General features: G+C 43.8%; 2 protein-coding genes across 7 annotated transcripts in view; one reads left to right on the top strand and one right to left on the bottom strand.

Annotated features, from left to right (window-relative positions):
• Nucleotides 1-19,793, top strand: part of DOCK1 (dedicator of cytokinesis 1) — a 284,156-nt gene that overhangs the window by 97,751 nt on the left and 166,612 nt on the right. The gene's annotated exons all lie outside the window — the stretch shown is intronic.
• The window catches only part of INSYN2A (inhibitory synaptic factor 2A), a 43,073-nt gene that overhangs the window by 6,066 nt on the left and 17,214 nt on the right, over nt 1-19,793 (bottom strand). For 2 of the 3 annotated variants that reach the window (XM_050712020.1, XM_035547638.2), the window contains one exon: nt 4,167-4,238. In XM_050712020.1, the coding sequence (XP_050567977.1) occupies nt 4,167-4,238 (72 nt within the window). Of the gene's footprint in view, nt 1-4,166; nt 4,239-17,905; nt 18,479-19,793 lie in introns of those variants that run through there. The other variant, XM_035547640.2, reaches the window with a different exon arrangement.

Below are 19,793 nucleotides of genomic sequence, written 5' to 3'. Positions count from 1 at the left end.
CTCCTTCACAGAGATAATTCCTGATAAAGGCCGTAGAATAATGCACAAAAATATTAAACAGAAGACTCATTTTCTCATAAAGATTCCTTTTCGAGGATTAAAATTCATGAGGGATGGTAATTTAAATAGAAGCGGAAAGGGCAGTTCCACTAAAAGATAATCACGGAATAAAACAGCCTGTGAAGATTTTAGTGCACATGGGTTTGGGCTGTGATAGATTTGGTACAATTTCTGCATATCAATGTGATTTCTTCTTAATAACAAGATCTTGCTAGACCTCAGTATTAAGTTGACTTTGTGCTGACAATTTACCCTAGTAAGAGTTATCCTCTATACTTAAAAAATAACGGTGAATCTGCATTTAGTTTGGAAAGGATATATGGATTTTTTTTGTATCTTTTTGTAAGTTTTGTTCTATAGTTTGTAAAAGACGGATGATTTTGAAACTGTTTTGCGACCTCTTGTTATATGGATACTGATGGAGTGGGTTAATGTTTGACACATCAACACCTGACAAAAAGTTTGCTTATTTTTACTACAGATGACATTTTTTGACTACAAATTTAACTGCTGTCCGGTGATTACTACAAAGACACGATGCAAAACACCTTTTGCTATTTTAGACTGTTGCCGTGTAGCTGGGATTTGGTCATTAAAAGCTCTGTTGAGAACATTGCAGCAAAAGAGTCTTGAAGCTGTCTTTGAGCCTAGAGCTCCAGAAGACGTGGCACAACTGATCCTGTCCCTATTAGGATCCCAGTGACAGCAGGCTGCTGAAACCTTTGGGGTAATTGCTCCAGCCTTTCCCAGCCTTCACAGTAGCAGCTAAATGGGTATTTAATTGGCAGTGGAAGCGGTGAACTGATGTGTGCTGCAGGAGGAGGATGCGGTTAATGTTGCTCATCTCATGCAATGGAAGAAATCTGACCTATGGTAGAATCTGTCAAGTTCCTGAGCGTATTTCTTATGGCAGCAACAAGTAAATTTTTGAGGGAAGTGGGGATTCAAATTTATATGTTTCTTTTCCTACTGAATCCTAGAGTAGGAAAGTTTTTAATTTTTTGGGACCTTATATTTTTAAGTGTTTCATTTTTGAACAGTTTCCTATTTATTAAAAAAGGAAAAAGTAACCTGGTTTTCCACTTTTTTTTTAATTCTAAAAAGTATGTATTCTTTTCAACACTAAGACAGCGTAAGAATAGATTTGGAATATTAGTAAAAAATACATACTTCATATGCAAAATAACTATTTTCAATATCCTCTACTTGAAATGTTTACTAAAAGTATGAGCATTTTTGATCATAAAAAGCAACAAAAATAGCTTAGAGTACATCAATGATTTGTCTTCCACATTGTCTTCAGCTTTTGTGCTAGATCATATTAATATTCTGAGAAGTCATCTTGAGGAGAAGAATTTAATTACAGTGATTGTTTCTGCATTCTAGCTCCTCATCTGCTGTACTTGACACCACAGCAGGTAGCTGGATTGTCAGTAGGGCAACTGATTCATTCCTCTAAGATGTTTCAGTTTAAAAATAGAGGTTTGAAAGACCTCCTAAGTATTTTTTTAATGTCACCGTGTTAAAAATTGGATTGCATTTTTTAAAAGCAAAGCCAATTATGGAAAAGTTAAGGTGTTCTTTCTGAGTTCCTGACTTGCCCCATAAGGGTGTTGGTTACATTTTCTTTGGTGTCCCCCATCTACTGCTTGTGTGAAGGGGCTCACGATGCGGGAGGACAGCGGGTCCAAGCTGGGTGAAAATACTTCTACTAGTATTGTAAAAGCAGGCGGGGAATGTGCTGTGGGTGGGACAGGATGGCCCTCCAGGTCTGAATGCTGACTTTACTGACAGCTGGCTGGGGCCAGCACCCTCAGAGGCGTTCAGGTTTTCAGTGCACCTTGGAAGGTTTAATCTGAGTGCAGAGGCTTTAATTTCTGTTCCTATAGCGTGTTCTTTCTTAACTGTAACTGTATGCAAGGTTTGTCATGCGGTCCTTACAGAGGTGCCGCCTCTATCCTTGCACGTAGAGTTCAGGTTTAAGAGCAGCTTTAGCATCCTCCCTAACGAGATGCTTCATTTTGTTCAGAGGTTCCAGCACTGCAGTATTTGACTTGTGGAGAAGCAGAAGATCCTACCAGGCAATGTGTCTTAGTGGTGGTTTTATCAGCGAATTTCTCTTTTATCCTTTCTGGCTGCTTATCTTGTCATAGTAATTCAGCCTCCTCAGAGCTCCCCGGTTTTGTGCTGTCTTCTGGTTTTAGACTTCTTGCCTGCAGCATATATTCTCCTACTGTGTCAAAAAGCTGAGCTGATTTTTGCTAAAACTTCCCCTGGAAACACTGCTTTAGGCGAACGCCCTGCATCGATAGCTTCAGTCCAAATGGCTGTTCTGGTGGGAAATGCTGGGGAGCCGGCTGGTAATGTGTGCGGAGGGAAGCACTTCAAATCTGCATGGCTGCGTGCTTTTCATTTGCAGTGCGTGTAAAGGGTAGAAACTGGAAAGTTCCTTACTTTTAAACCTGCTGGCTAGAAATCAAGTCCTTTAAAAATAAAATAAAATTGTTTTTGAAACAAAAAGAGCATCTCTGACGACAGAGTGCTGTGTTGCAACTTCCCTGTCTGCCCTGAGAAAGAAATTGCATGGGTTGAGCAAACAGGGCAGTAGCATAGGCCTGTGTTATTTATACGCTTCTAAATACCTGTCTAAAGGAGATATACATAAATTGGGTCCTTCCCCAGCACAAAACAGCATCCTGCTCTTTCCTACTTAGCTGCTATGGAGAAAAGATGGAGTTGAAGTTTTCCATCCTTTCTCCTTTCACTTCTAGGCAGCTTGGGTGTAATGTATGAATAGGTGCAGGTCTTCTACCTGAATCAGAAACCGAGCAGAGAAACAAGGGGGGAAGTGGTTTTCAGACCTAGACAGCATTTGTACGTTCATTTTAGTTTGTATCTTTAGTTAATAACAGTCTTTATACATTTTCATCTGCACTATATTGCCTGACTTTCTGAAATACTTGCTGATAGGTTTCAGAAGGAAATCTAGAAATAAGTTCTCAGAATATTTTATCCCGTTGTACAGAAAAGAGAAGAAATCCCTGGTAGAATGATAATCTGAGTCACATTTATTTTCATCTTACCTGCACCACATGCAAATATGCAGTTGCTTTTCTTTAAGACTCTCTGTAATGGAGGATGATAATTAAGCTGTCAGTATGAATCAAACTCCTGATGGCTTCGTGTCATGCCCACTGATTATCTGTTATTCATTACATAGCACATGGCAAAACGGGTCTCTTGGCTGATAAACTTTAGGAGGCAAACCTCTGCTTTAGAGAAAACTGAAACGTATCCTTTCACCTTGTGCACCTGATTCCGTTCTAGTGAGTAAACTCCAAGTATTTCCTTCTGGAGGAGAAATTCTAGCAGGTATAACCCATCTTTAACAAAGCCTTGAAGCGGTTTTGTCATGTTTGCAGGTTTGACAGTAACAAGCCAACCTGTATTCACCTTATGGAACCATAAACCTTCAAAACAAGTCTGTTAAAGGGGATTTTTTTATGCATGCAGCGAGTCTTCATTTGTGTGTTGCATGAAGACTGAGCAGGTCTGATCTGCAGAAGGTAGACGTGTGCTGTTCGTGTTGAGCAGGACATATTTGCCCTGTATGTTTTAAAAACTTACCTACTACAAATGTAAAAGTATTTAAAAGCCCGGGTAGTAATGATGTGATGGGTAGTAATTTTAATGATTAAACTACCTAAATTGAATCTGTATCTGATTATCTTCGCTCTAAAATCTCAAAATTGCTTCCTGAGTCCGCTTGTTACTGCTATGAAATCAATCTGGCACCTTGAGCTGTTGGACAGGAATTGGAAGTACCTCTCGCTATGTGACAGTGAAGCTCGCAACTTGCAGCACTTCACATCTGAGAGCTGCAGCAGCGTACTGACCAAAGTCATCTATTTTTGATTTTAGGCTTGGAAACAGATGTCTGTTGAATTTAAATAATTTAGTGAAGGTAAATTTATTTTCTGTTTTTTAAACTGCTTCTGTGTATGGAGAAAAACCATTTTAATGAGGGCTACCATTTGATCTTGCATTAATGAATAAATAGTTACTCTCATTCAGTAGGAAGGGGGAAGATTAGTATTTTAACCCACCTGTAGATAATACACGCACTGTTCCTGCACGTGTCGCAGTTAGCCGTGTCTTGACCAGTCCGATATGAAAGCCTACAAAGATAAGAACGTGAGGTCATTAAAAAGCCATTTATTTTAACAAGTTTTTGCCTTCTATGATTGCTGTTCATAGAAATAAGAACTTCATTTTTTTAAAAACTTTAGTATTGACCATACCAATCTAGCTATTAGGAAAACAGGATCAAAAATAGCATATTCAGCTTCACTGAGCCATGAGATGATGCTGTTTGGAAAACAGGTGATTAACGATCGGGAGGAGAAAATATCAGATTTATTTCAGTAATACTTTGTACGCTGATGAAGAGGGAAAACAACAAGGAAATGAAGTTAAGTGAGCCTGATTTTACATAAAGCTTTGGTGTACCACAGTGACGAACCATCACTGTGAATGGAGAGTGCTCCTCTTCTGCAGACGAGGCAGTGCTGCTCTGCTGCTTTCTTGTCTTCTCAAATACATAAGGCTTTTCTAGTTACTGGTGGGCTTACAGAGCATAATAATGTAAAACGGCGTCTGTTTAGTTCCCCCCCATATCAATGAGATGAAGATTCTTACTGAATCGTCTGAGGATCAGTTGTGGTGATGTCCATGTCTTAAAAGGAAGAACATCCCATTTAAATAACATTCCCCTTATTCACCTAGCCTGCACCTCTCTTTTGTCACCCTTCAGTTTGGGGCATGGTACAGCTCTTAATTTACCTAAGTATTGTCAGGTATGCAAGGATTTTTCTGTACACAGACGGAAATGTCATTAAAATAAACATATTAAATTAAAAAAACAAAATAGCCTGTATATCAGCGCAAATGTTCTTGCATGCAAAAGATTTTAAAATGAAAATTGCTAAGTCAGTTTTTACATAGTAGCACTTTCCTTTTTTTTATAGACTTACATAGTTAAACTAGAGAATCATTTTAAGTTGTTTTTTTTTCCAATTTGTGTAAAATACAGACTAGTATCTGCTGTTTCCTCCTAGTTACTTGTAAAAGAAATGGGAAAATACCTCATCTGTGGAAGTTTGAAGATTTTGGATCAGGGTATGAGTAATTTAAGGGAATGCTTCTGAGCTCAGGTTCTGTGCTGGAGCTTGAGCCATGCCTGGCCTTACGTGGGGACAGAGGGCCTGCTTCTCGCTTCCCTGGCACCGTAACAGTCATGGAAAAACCCAGCATTTGTGGAAATACTGATCTAATTTTTATGTAACAAAATATCAAGCCTCTCCAATACAAAATTTTAATGAAAAATGATATACAAATTGTTTGTGCCTGTCCCTAACACAGAAAATGAGCACTTCCTAAATACATACGCTGTGTCACTTCTCCTTACTATTTAAAAAGCTTTGAGCATTGTTTTAGAAGTTTATTAGGCTCCTTATAAATATATATTTTGTGTAGAACGTAGGTTTTTAAGAGAGAAGAAATCTCTCAGTGTGACCTTGAAGGCAGCGATTGAATCTGACGTTCACTGCACCAGGCTTGTCTTTGCAGGTGACGTTTCTCCTTCCGCTGAGAGGACTGATGTACGAATCGTGCGGTGCTGGCGTGGCCACGTGCTCTGGCCCTGGGAGCAAAGCTCCTCGCACAGCGGTACCAGGGGCAGCAGTCAGTGGGGTGGATCTACTGCTTTAGTGTGAAGGCGCTTTTTCCTTCTGAAAGCAAAATGCAAGGTAGAGCTCTTGCTGTTCTGGGTTTTTTCTTTTTTTTTTTTTTTTTTTTCCCTTCGCATTTTAAGAGGACTTGGAACGTGGTGGTTTTAAAACCTGATAGCAAGAAATAATTTGGAATTATTTTCGTGCTGAGAAGAACATACTCCAGTTAACTGGACTGCTAAATTTGGACACGTCTACAAAGCCAGATGTGCAGAAGGACTTCTGCAAAGCAGAACTCTGTCTTGCATGCTATTCCCTGGGAGGATGGGGGCACACGATGCTCCTTTACACCTGCGTATACTTGGTTTTCGTTCCTTGGAGGCCCGAAGTGCTTTCTGTTTTCAGTTCCCCGTCAAGATCCTCCTGGAGGCAGACACTCAGCTTGTCACCACTGCATTAAACTTGGGCTTGTAAAATTATTTTTCCAAGCTATTGATCAAATACTAAAAACTGTTGCTGAAAGACCCAGCCCCTGAAGTTTACAGATCAGTTGCTGGAAGCCTTTATTTCCCGCAGACAGGGGCAGCAGTTACTAACCACCTTTGGAGGAACGCAGCACGGGTGCCTGAATGCCTCTGTATAGATAAAGACATAAACGCGCCGTGCTGGGTGCCAGTTTTTTTCATTAGATGTCAGTTGGGACGTTTTTATTTCTCCGTGTAAGCCTGCAAAGTACCTTTTAATATACAGGTAATTAGCTGCTTGGTAGACTAACGACCTCCTGCTCTCCGGCAGTCCGTGCTGTTCTGCACCGCGCTGCTGGTCTGCGCTGCTCACGCCTGGCCGGCCTCTGCTCTCTGTGAGGTGCTTTGTCGAGGTTCTCCAAGGCCAGCTACCAGAGCAAACTGTAGCACCCAGGTTATTTATCCCGCCTATACCTGTCCTCCTGGCTCCTCGTGCGGTGAGTGTCGTGATAGGGTGACAATGACGAGTTTTTATTTATTTTACTGGGATACTTGAGAACCACGATTTCAGCCAGGGATGAGGAAGAGGTGAGAATTTCCTCTGTGAAAGAGAGGGGAGGACGAGGAGCGGGGCTGCGTGTGCTGGGGGCAGGCACTGGAGCAGAACAGGACAGCCCCGCGGTGGTGGCATCTCCCAGTGACACCCCGCTCGCTCTGGCACAGGACTTGGGAACTCTTCCCCAAGAAGTCATACGGGACCAGACACCCAAATAAACACGCAGCAGTACGGATAATCATGCAGATGTGGAATCGCTACCCTCTCTGGATGCTCCGTAACGAAGAGGCGTACCTATGGGCACTCTTAGTTCCCGAGGTATCCAACCAGCCTCCACCAGCACCGTGCCCGTCGTAACAAAACAAGGTTGTAGTTGTGATAAACTCACCCAAAGTTAGTAGGCTGCTTACCTACTTAGCAAAAGCCACGCTCTATTTGGTCTTAATGTGGACGTGCCAGTTCAGTCACGAACTGTGGTCCTGCTTCCATAACTTACAGTTTTTGTTTATTTATTTTTTAATCTTGTTTTCAGGACTATTATTGAAATTAATTTCTAAAGCATATGATGATCTTTTAATGCTTAAAAACATATTTCTTAATTTATGGTATAAGGCAGGCTCAACCTGATAAAAAATGATCCTTTGGTATCAGTATTAAAAATGATCTGAATTTGATCCCTTTGAAATCCCCATTTCCCAGCTGCCACGTTCAGCACTGCTTGGTTTTAGCCTCACCGTCACCCACAAACTGACCTGTTCACAATTAGCTGTGCCAGTCTCACGGAATTTGCGATCAACTGTTCTAAAAGTATCAATTTCCTTCTTGAACCTTCTCAGCTTTTTCAGGGAGGACTTTTCTTTCCAACCCCAGTTCAGGTGATGCTGCCTCTTCAGCCAAGCCTGCACTGTACAAGTGGTGGTACAGCACAAATGCAATTACTTAGAAATTAAACTCTTTCTAAAGGAATTCTGTTGTTTTTACCCCAGGGCTTTGGGCTTTCACTTTCTTGTTTTCACATAATTATCTACATAAATGCTTGCATGGAATTTATCTACTTCATGCCAGCAAAGATTTTACCATTAGCACAGTGGTTTTGCATATAGACCTTACACGATGAGGTTGGATTTTAAGTACAAAGTTACTGAAAAATAGAGCAGCTAAAGATTGTTTTCCCGTCAGTGCTAACTGCTAGAAACAGTCTGCGAGCACGGTCTGGGCACTGGGCTCAGATCAATGTTCTGGTTGTGCTTTCTGGACGAGATGGAGTATTTCAAATAAATTCTCTCTCTTGTCTCCCTTTTAAAATAATTTAGAAGAGTTCAGGCTACAGAGCAGTAAATTTTTTCTTCATTGGTATAAACTCGTAAGTATTTTTCAATTTGTGTTTAAATGTGTAAGCGTGAAGTTCTTCACAAAGATTCCCACTCAAAACTCGTTTGCTTTTTAGTGAACTGGCTGTGGTCTCTCTGAGATCCAAAGCGGCGTGCTTCGCTTTGCACTGAGGGGTGCCTGGGAGCCAGGGGTTCCCCCAAGCTGCGACTCCCGTGCGCAACGTACTTCATGTAACAATAACGCATTGTTAAGCCTTGCAGCTTCATTTCCCGCTTTTACCGTCGTGGTTTTGGGAATGCTGCATTGGTTTACGTGTAAGAAATACTGGATTTCGTAACTTTGGTCGACAGAACTTGTGGCTGTTGAACGACCTGCTTCTGATTTTGCCCTTTTGGCTTACATTGCTTGTGATCTCCCCTAACAAAAATCCAGTAGCTTCATTCTTTGCTACCTTACACCTCGTATTTCTGTTTCCGTACGGATGCGTGCAGATGGGCCTGGTCAGTGCCGTGTACTAGGGGATGTAGGCGCCGGAGGAGGGATAGATACGGGTCACTGGTACTGCCGTGTCTGCATGCAGTTAGCTGGGTAACCGAGCAGAGGGTTCTTCGTACTCGGTGTTTCACGTGTGGTTGCCAACTCCGCCGCGTATTATTCTCAGGAGGCTTTCGTGTTCTTGCATTTCTTTTAGCATTCTCAGCACAACTGGAGCTCAACCTCAATTAACACTTCCACGTAGGAAAATACGATAATGAAGAGCAGCCGTTTGCTGATATGGACTGGCAGTTACTAATAATAGGCAGGAATTTCAGAGCAGCCTGAAGGAATTACACCTTCAAAACCCCTGTGAAATGCACAATTTGTGCACCTGCTTGAGGCATCTTTTGAAAATACCAACTGCAACACCTTAAAACCATCTTTGCATTTGAGTAGGTTTTTGCAAATATAAATTAGAGACCTGACTGAGCTGAGAGAGGGAAGCTTAGGTCTGTATATACTGAATTCCTTCTGTCGTTCAGGAGGTAGCTAGGGAGGGGGCACTAATTCCAGTATCCTGAGCAACTACTGAAAACAAAGAAAATCTTATAAAGTGATTTGGAGGGTAATTCTGTTACATCTCGGCGTCTTCCCTTACCCTCTGGGATGTAGGCAATGCTTCATATTAATGGAGTTACTTAATGGCATGGTTTTACAGAAGTGCCTGCGCTTCGGAGCGCGTTTATGCTCTGCTGGGTATGCTCGTTAGATGAGACTGATGTTCCTCGTGCTTTTATGTACTGCCACCAACAAGGAGGATAAGCAGGCTTCAAGGACTTTTTTTGTTGGTGGTGTTTTTATTAAAATACAGTGAAACAAATTCTCTTAAGAAGGCAGCGAGCCTTTGAAGTTGTTCTGAAGTGACAGCTCTGGGCAGCGCTGGGTAGCTGAGGCAGTGTGGGCCTTGGGTCTCCGCGAGTCTGGGTGTAAATGGGGATTGTTTCCATGCCTTGCCTCCTCCTGCTGGGACTATACAGAGCACAGAGAGTTAAACGCTCTAACGTTACCTGGGTTTGCAGAATAAGGCCTTAAAAATAAATAGTTTAGTGGTGAACTTTTCAAAACCCGTGTTTCCTACTGCTAAGCACTGAAGAGTAATGTGGCTGATAACCAGGCTTCGGGAGGGAATTATCCATCCTTGTTATTAACATAATTCGGCTTCTGGCAGAATAAGATGACTTCACGATGTTCTGTGCACTGTAGTTGTCTTTATGACGCGAATGGCTGTGTTCTAGCTGTGTAGATACAGGCAGATCACTCGATAGGTTTGGCAGGTAAAACTAAGCCCTGCTTAGCCACAGTCTTAGTCTAACCCAGAAAAGATGTGGCATTGTATCGGGATGGAAAGCCGCCTCCTATAATCACACTTCTATCAGCAAAATCCTGTTTCTGCTGGATTAACAGCTGCCTCTGGTTCCCCGAAGAAGCTGCGTTCAGAGCAGGAGATACACGCACGGATACTGCACGTGGGGTCGGCATTAAGCTCACAGAAAGCTGTTCTGGGAAGTCACTGGCCCAGTGGATCCGTAGAAAAACTGACATAGCCTTACCGTTGCCGTGTTTTCATTATGCGGAAAACCACCAGTTAACAGCTGTCATTTATAGGTGACAGCGGTACAGCCAAAAAATCAGTAAATCAAGCAGAGCGGTGGTGAGCTCAGAGCAGTTGACATGATTGACTTGCTGCTTAAACATTCAGTTTGCCTACATCTGGATGCAAACACTGAATTGTTCCATTTCAGGTGTTACGGTTTTTTCTCCTCTGCTTTCACCTGAAGCTTTAATTACTTTCTTTTTTTTTTTCCTCTGGAGTTTTTTTGACCTTACTCGCTTCCCTAGTACAAGCCTTGGGGGCGTCCTGGGCTGTGCCTCCCAGTAACCACGCCTGTGTGGGAGAGGATCTGCGCACACAGCGGTGTGATGAGCAGCGTAGAGTCCTTGGAGCACTCAGAGCAGCTCGAGAAAGAGGTGCTTTCGTGTGCCCTCGCTCAGGTTTGGCTGTCTTATGTGGAATTTAATTGCATTTAAAACAGACTGAGTGTTACAGCCATGAGTGGAAGCAACTCTTTGCCGGTGCTGTGCTTTGCAGCACCCCGAAAGGGCTGCGAGCTGCCTGGTACCTCCAGCGCTATCGGCACCACCCAGCCAGGAGCTGTTGCCTGAATTTTTAGCAAAGTCATGTGGACTTGTAGTGTGGATTTGCCTTCCTGGTGGGGCTTTCCCATCCTGGTCTGAAGCTGTCAGCACGGCTTTCCTTGGGACCACCGAGATACCTGGCAGCTGCAGCAAAGCTCCGTGCCTGTGCACTGGAGCTCACGTGCAGAGATGGGAAGGGACAGAGCTCAAGCAGAAGCTGTTCTGGCTCTGGGGTTTGTTGGGAGTCTGGGGGTACGCACGTGCAGACCCAAGCACCAGCAGCTAAATGCCGCGATCCGAATGGCACGGTGCATGGGGCGCCTGGGTGCGACGTTACCTTCTCCTTCCTGGCACAGATTCCGTGATGGCCAGCACCAACGGGGTAGTTTTCGTTGGGTAGTCACTGGGTGGGGATTAGCCGAACCTTAACGAGTCCAATTTTCCTCTCCGAGAGGCCAGCAGCAGCCCCGAGCTGCAGGAGCGTGGGGGGGCAGCGCGCAGAGGGGCGGCCGCGGCACGGCGCTGCCGGAGGCTGCCATCAGCAGGCTGGGGACGGGCAGGGTCGTCCTGCTGGGCACCAGTACGTTTGCATGTTAAAAACAGAGCCAAAGCGACGAAAAAAAAGGCAAAAGAAACTACGCACAAATTCACCAACTCATTTTTGAAAGTTGTTTTTAACTGACGGTGGAGGATGGAAGTGGAAATTCTGTGATGCTCTAATAGCAGAATCATTTCCCCGATTTTTTTCCATATCTTTCTTGTTATTACAGGGCTCATATTATTCATTCGGTCTCTGAAAGTACTTTGAAATGTACCGGAGCTCAATGGTGAGATTTTTTAGGCTGTTTCCAAGACAGTAGTTTGTTGTTTTTTACTGAATCCTGACAGTTGGAAGCAGATGACTAATTTTCTTTTTGAGGTATTTGCACTGTGGGCGTATGGCATAACTCCCAAGACAGCAATTCAAGTGCTTTCACCCCGTAAATACATTTTTATATTGTACTCAGGTTAGTTAGGGAGTGAGGGTTTGAAAAAAAAAAAACAAAAAACACAACAAAAAGCAACCAACATATTTCAGGAGGGCTGCCTAGTGATTAAAACCCAACCAAACAAAACAAGCAAACAAAAAAAAACCCACAACCTTGTGAATCAAAAGAATTAAAAGGTATTTCAAGTGAAATCAGAAAATCTTGTAGGCATTGTGAGTGTTTGAGGTCTAGCGTCTGTCTTGAATACGTTAGTGCCTCTGTCATATCACCAAAAAATGAGAAGGATAATTAAAATGTCAGCAGTTTGTGTATCAATAATTCAGGGAATTTGTTTGCTCTGGCTGAGTAGCAACTGTATCGCTGGCTGGCAGCCCTCTGGGGGAGCGCTTGGTTATCCGTCACACAGCTTACTCCGTAGTTACACCCCGAGGTCTGGGTTTGCCCCTTGCGCGGTGGTTTGCTCCAGACCTCAGCGTCGTCATTTGGATGCTGCGAGGCTTCTGAACCTGGTGTGCTGCAGCCCCCCTTTTATTGCAGTTTCGTTCCTATTCCAAGTCCCTGTTGCTCTCCCACCCCCAAATCCACCTTATTGTAAAATGAACGTCTTCTGCATGTAACTTCTGGGGCTCGCAGGGCTGAGCTTTGTGCAAGCCCGTGCTGTGCTCGTGTCCTCGCACCTCCCTAGGTGCCAGGCTCCTGCCAGGCTCAGGCTTGTACGCGAAGAAGGACACAACCGTGCAGTGTTTCTATAAGGGTGGGAATGTAGGAGAAGCAAGAAGTCAGGTATTTTTTCATAATTTCAAGGCAATTGAAATTTCGGTGCAAGCTCAAATACTTTGTGCGAAAGAAATATATGAGCCTGTGCCCGGTTAGGGTCGTAACTGTTACCAGCCACACTGTGCAAACCTCAGAGCCGGTGTAAAATCCCAAGTGCTGCACAGTGGCATAAAACTAAGAAGACGGAGTACAGTTGCTGGCCGGTGTTCTTGCTGTTGGGGTGGTGCTTTCAAGGTTAGTACTTGCAAGAAGGAAAAACAGAAGGAAGGCCCTTGGAAGTAGGTCTCTGCGGGCCTCGGTACTTTGTTTTCTCATGTCCCTAAATGACAGTTTGGTTTCGCTGCAGTGCAGGAGAATCGGTGGAGAAGCAGCTCTGCATCTGCTAGAGCTCTGTACACAGATGCTCACAAGTTTTTTCTGAGCTCGTGTAGATGGCAGTGAAGGGAAGAAATCTCCTCGTTTACCAAAGCGATGCCCGAAGTCATGCCAGGTTGAAGTATTCTGGAGTGCAGATTGCCTTGTTAATGTTAAGATACCTGTGCTCATCTCTGCAGTGCAGTTTGGCTGAGTTACGTGACCATGCTCAGGTTCTCTCTCATCTTCTTACCGATAACCAAGAGGAAACAAATAGTAGAATACCCGATCTAATGGTCTGTTCTCTTCTAGTTTATTCGTGCAACAAGTGACGTGGTGAAAAACACCCCCTATCATCCTGCTGCCCAAATGCTGTTAATAAAGAGGGCCAGGCACGGCTTGGGGTGTTGGGAGAGGCTTCCAGCAGCCTGCAGAAGGGCACTTTGCCTTCACAGCTGCCCTGGGACCCAGCTGATCCCTATCCCACTGCTGAGAGGCAGAAATGAACGATCACAATAAGCTGCTGCAGAAAATCTATGAACTGTAATCTGTGAAAGTGCTCCTTTTCTAAGTGTTTGCATATAACATGGAAAAATGGCTCGGTGAGTGGGAAGAATAACCTAGTACTGCCTGCAGGCAGCAAATGCGTGCCCACGTTGGGCTGTGCCGTATATCTTAAATCAATTACCTATTTACTCATCCATCTTCAAAATTTCTCTGTATTTGCAACGTCCAAAATGAAACCACAACAAGAAGATATGAAGCAGTGTAATAGGTTTTTTTTTAGGGTCTGAGCTGAGAACAGGACCTGGGTGTTGTAATTGAGGAAGAAAGCCAGCAGTGATGCCGGGGGGGAGACAAACAGACGTGTGCCTGGGAGCTCTCTGGCGTACGAGGCGTTTCCCTCCCATTTCTGAAACAATCCGTGGATATCTGAGTCCAGCTCCACTCCTCGTTGTCCCTCAGCTCTGTGAACGTGTCCTCTCTTCGCCTGACCTGCACATTTCTGTCTTAGCTCTGGAACTGGGGCTGCCAGGAGCCCCACCAGGTTAAAAACAAGATGCCCCTCTTTAGGCAAACCCTTTTACTGAAATTGTCCGTAGTCTAGATCCATTTTTCCCCAGTCAGATGAAAGCCAAGTGTACCTCTGTGTACGCACATAAGGCTCAGAAGTAGGTGTCAATTAGAAATCTGGGGATTAATCTCTTGCAGAGCCAACAGCGGTGAGAAACTTGATGCCGTAAAGCTCATTTTGTTCATTTTCCCCTGACTGGATAGAGATGTGGCTCACCGCTCTGTCTCTTTGGAATCTAATACTACGACATTCAAAATGCTGTTATTAAAGGATTACTCTAATTGTGTAAAGTGAAAACTGGTAATTCGGTACCTAAATAACATCCTCTATAAAAGACTGATTTAGCAGAAGAACTCTCCTTGCAGGTATGTAATTTGGACAGCTCGGTGACAGTTGGAAAAGCTTCCCTTATGATCTGCAGCAATTCATACGGATATATTTAGCCAGAACACGAGTCTGCTTACACTTTTTTTTTAGTCATTCATTGTAAGACTTCACCGGTATTTCCGTTTCTGAACTGCAGAAGTTTGCTTTTATTGGCCTTCGTGTTAGGGCAGCCGCCCCGATGTAACAGTGGAGCCGAGATTTCCCTTCCTGGAGGGCTGCTGAACCCCCCTGAATCAGGGAGGTGGGATCCCGAGCGCTACTTGCTCTGGTTTCTAAAATCTGGTGAATAGCAACCAGATAGAAATCGCACGCTGGTTCTGAATACGCCAAAGAGTGTTTCATCCAGTTGTGCTGTGCGGTATCTGCAGCTAGCAGCCGGTATTTAGCCAAATGAGTTCTGTGCCCCGAGACTGGGAGCGGTCCTCCTGTCGTTTCTGGAGAACACGGAGTAAGCACTGAGCTCCAATAACTTTGTTTAAAAAGGTTTTTTACCTAAAGGTTTAAACCTAAAGGTTTGCCCTTGCTTTTTCTCCACCCTGACGGTATGATCTGAAGCTTTGATTACAAGCAGTGGAATAAATTTGTTCAACTCTTGAAGGAAAAAAAAAGCATTCGAAGTATGAATGCCATCAAGTCTGGAAGATCTCTGAAACACTGTGCTGTGAAATACAAGTTGTGTGCCCGCTCATATCGAACTTCACGTTGTTTTTCAGTGATCTGCTTCAGGAAGAGTATAACAGGAGGCTAAACCTCGAATGATACAGGATCTCGTAACGATCAGTGTTGCATATTCATCTTTCAGTTGAGGTTGCAGAGAATTTTAAATTAGAGGGCTCAAGGATGGGCGTGTGGCTGCAGCAGGTATTGAAATAGTCTCCATTGGGAAGTACACAGCTGTGTCATGCAATGAATTCCTCTCTAAAAAATACAAGGAGCCGAGGGGTGTGGGTGTGTGGCACACTGCTCTGCCTTGGTTTGTGCTGGGAGAGAGGCTGGAGCACTGCTGTATAGCTTGGAAAACCAGGTTACCTGCTGCGAGGGCAGGGAAATGGGCTGCTGCGGGCTCCCGGAGCTTCTCCTGCTCTCAGGGAAGGGTAAGTGAGCATCTGAGATGGCTGAGGGAGCAGCTGTAACGGGGAAATGAGCACAGAGCAAGGGGCAGAGAACCTGGAGCGTGTCCACAGGCAGAGAGTTGGTCTTAAAAGTGCTTTAATGAACTAACCCCGGAAAAAGAGAAATTTTCACGGAATACACTTTGAGTATGGCTCAAAGTGCACGGAGCGATAGACCTTCGGGGCAGTGACAGAAATCTGACAGTTTGGCTCTTCATAATTAGAAATATCTGTATGCTTACAACAAAGAGAGGGAATAATTATAGGATGGCTGCAAGGAAAGGAAGGGGGGGGTTGTTGTTGGAACTAGAAAATAGAAGTGCTGCTTCAGTATGGATTTGCACTACAGTAATGGAACACTTCAGGTGAAGCTGATCTTGGTGGAAACAGCGGGACCGAATGATACACAGATAGATCAGGATAGTCAAAACGGTTGGAATCACAAGACCCACGAAGCACTGATCTGTGCAGAAATTATTGCTTTTCCCTGACTTTGGAGGATGCACGTGAAGAGATTTCCTGTGTGCCATAGGAAGATGAATTGTTACAGCCTCCGAGGTGTCTTGGTACGTCTAGTTCAGGAAAGGTTTGTAACCGGTGTGCGCTCTGAAATAGGACGGTGGCAGTTACAGTAAAGGGATTATAAAGAAATCGAGGAGGCTGTCTTAAGCAGACTAATGGCCAGAATGAATTTGCCAGCTCCCCAGGACAGACCAAACACGTCTGTGAAGATCCCCCAGGGGAAAGTCTAGTCACTGCAGTCCCTACGTTTCAAAGGTCTGCTGTTGTTGTGTCCTGAAACTTGGCTGCACTAATATGATGCAAAACACGATGTCATCTGGGCATCACGGATAAAACTGGTTGTGTTCTTTGGGTTTTCATGTCTTACTTTACAGTGCAGTTGTCTTCTTTTAAGCTTATCTACAGATTGCTTTCCTCCATTTCCAGGTTTTCTCTTGGAAACAATTTTCTTAAACGTTTCCTGTGCTATGTCTGTAATTGAAAAAGCAAAACAAAACCAGAGAGGTTACAAAAAAATAAAAAACAATCCCGAACAAGGCCATGTCATATCATTTCTGCAGCTACTCCATTATTTCCAAAGGCTGTGTTTTTCAGGGGTATATTTGTAAGCTTTTTGAGCTCACCCTTCTCCTTATGTGACATAAGGAACTTGCCAGTTTTTAAGAGTGTTGGCTCGTGCGTAGGTGGATTGAGGTAGGCAGCAGAGGTTGTCACTGCCTTTATTTGCTCTTTCCCCTTCGTCTGAGCTGAATAGCTGGACTGTACTCAGAGCAGCTTCTGAAAAAGGAGGAAAGCAAACAAGCTGGGCAATAATTGCTTCGGCTATCTGACTTCCGTTTGCCATCATTCCTGAGTCAGGACAAGTTTATGTTCAGCCGTGTGATCCTGGGGTGGTTGCTGGCAGGATCGTTAAAGCAGAAGGAGCCGGGTGCGGATGCTGCCTGCGCTGCCTGGAGCCCTTCTCTCTTCGGTTTAAACATCCAAGCAAACACGGTTTGGCTTTGTTTTGCTGCTTAAAAATGATAATAGAGAGCCAAATATCCTGTATTCACTGCAAGGAGACTTGAAATGACATTCAGATTCCATCCAGGAGATCACATTGCTTTCAAAGCCTCTTCAAAGGAGCCGTCTGAGCTGCTGCTGCTGCCTGGGACTGCTCGTTGCAGCAGTGTTTGCTGAGAGCTCTTTAAATTCCTCAACCACTGTCTGCTAACAAATGAATATAAATGATCTCTGAAACAGGCTCATTTAACTGTTGCCTGATACGTAGCATTTGGCCTGGCAGAGTCAAAATACTGTGACTCATTTTTGTACGGCAAATTGAGTACTTTGTTTATTAAAATTACTGATTTATTGTATAATGAGAAGGGACTTGATTGCTGTTACTTCTCACGCTGAAGATTTAAAGGGCAGGTCACGGGTGTTCTCCAGCTGCAAAATATTTTCGATTATCTGTTCATCTTCCGAATACTTCACTGTTACATATTTCATAGGCTGTGCCGTAGGTGGCCGGGTCTGGAAATCAGTGAACTTACATTTTGCTTTCACTCTTAGTGGCCTTAGGGAGGCTCCTTACAGGTAAACAGAGCAGAATTTTGCCTCGCTTAACTGAGGGCACTGTGTTTCAACACAGACAAACGTCTGCAGCTGTTAGAGATTGCTAATAGTTTGCTCTGAATTACGTTTGCTTTGTTTTCTTGTAAATAACTTGTGTTGTGTTATAACGCTGCACCATGCTTCATGTAATATTCAACACTTTTCCCCCCTCTTGGAAGTCTGAATTGAAGCTGTAGCTCTGCTACTTTTGGTCATGCCTGACTTAACACAAAGGTTGGTTAATGCCTTTGGCTGTGATGTAATTTTTTCCTTTTTTTTGTAGAGGCTTCCACACAGTAAGATATAATCACCATTTTGCCAAGTTTTATTAAAGAATGATGCACGTGAGAAATGTACAATTTTAATAATCTTCAGTGGGAGTATGTGGAGGATGTCACAAGCTCGCAATAATGATTTCTAACCTGCCCCCAAATCTGTGACGTGCTGTTTAGGTTTAATGCGTTACAATTGTGCTGCACCCCGTGGTTTTTCCCGATGGCCCAAAGTTTGCATTCTGTGACCGGTCACCTGGGCCTGCCCCCAGGTCAGAGAGAAGAGTTCACGCAGCATGCTTGAAGCATCAGATTCGGGCAACAAGAGCCCTCTGTACCTTGCCAGGTGTTAAGGCAAGATGTTCTTCTCCTCCTCCTGCTTTTCCAGTTGCTTTTCAGCAGAGCCGAGTGCCGTGCTGTGTGTTGCTGCTAATTGCAGATAATGTAGCAGTGACATTTTGAAAAGTAGACATGGATGATATTCACCCAAAGGATGATACCACTATCTTCAGAGATGCTGATACGATTTTGCTGGCATAGACTCATTCAGTGATGAATTGCAGTAATAGCAGTTCAAGACCTACAGCATATTAGTGAAAATGAATCCACTGAGCACTGGTCCCATGGCACTACAACAGCACTTAGAGAACACCGATTTTCTTGAAGGGAGAGAAATCTGACTGAGAGTGTTAGCTTTTTTTTTCCCAGCAGTGTGTTATTTGTATTTGTTTCTTGATGTGTGTTATTGTAAGGTATTTAATACACGAAAGAAAAACAGTAGAGTGCCATAAACACAGAACGCTGTTTTTTGGTTTAGTTCGTGGAAGACTTGCACGTGCTACAGAGATGAAGCAGTAGTGATTCTCTCAATTTCTTGTTGTAAACTGACCTAACAGGAGTCAGGGGCTAGTAAAGGAAGAAATGTCAACATGCTAAAATTGAGAAGGTAAGCGATGGTTAGTTCACACGGTGGTTGGTCATGGTGGCAAAACGTTGTAGAAATGAAGGCAATAATTGGAAAGATTTGCTAGAGTAAAAGTACAGGGCAACCTATTATTGAAGCAGTTGCCTAATTTGAGGGAAGTAAGCGTAAAGATATGCTCTGAGTTAATGATGTGCTGATGCTTTGTCTGAGAACAGAGGGTCCTCTCAGCTCTGGAATGTGCTCGGTGGAGAACAAAAATGTCCCAGGCGAAGTGCTGGGCTCCTTTGTGCAATCGCCTTTAACATCACCCAGGTGCTAGAAAATTCAGTGGATCTGGAATACAGAAATCCATAAACCAGGAGGAAAGATACAAGTATGCATCTCTCCCTTCCTCCTTCACCATTTCTACATCCTCCACGTCTAGCTGAGAGGAGGCACATCTGGGGCGTGCCTAGAGCATAGGAAGGAGGAGCTGCAAGCAGGTCTAAGGAGCTCTTTTCTGCTCTTGCTAAGTTTTAAGGCAATACCTTTGCATGTCCTTGTGTTTAAAACAACTCCCCATCTGAAGCCTTACTTTGATTTATAGATATTTTGCCTCCAGTTTTTATAATTAACCTCCACTGCTGGTGTAACTGCCACTGGTTACGACTTTGCAGTTAACATCAAAGACTCGGTAAAACATCTTAATTGCCTCTTCCACACACCAGAATGTGTTTGAAATGAGTTCAAAACATGTGATGTGTCTTTAGGTGGTGAGGAAGGACCATCTCACCATTGCCAAGTAACCTGGGGGGAAAAAGTAAAGGAGTGCTACAAATACAATACAGTCTTGCAGACTCTTACACACACATCTGTACCACCTTAAATACGCAGATATTGTAAAGAACTGGGGTTTATAGATGGTTCCAGTGTTTTAGGGCTAATACAGGCTGTGGGTTTGTCTGGCTGACAGCTTCAGAAGGGTTGTTTG

Source organism: Cygnus atratus, chromosome 7 (genome assembly GCF_013377495.2).
Source record: "Cygnus atratus isolate AKBS03 ecotype Queensland, Australia chromosome 7, CAtr_DNAZoo_HiC_assembly, whole genome shotgun sequence".
In the NCBI taxonomy this organism is placed as follows: Eukaryota; Metazoa; Chordata; class Aves; order Anseriformes; family Anatidae; genus Cygnus; species Cygnus atratus.
The sequence above is the reverse complement of the archived record's forward strand: the minus strand, read 5'-3'. Positions and strand labels throughout refer to the sequence as shown.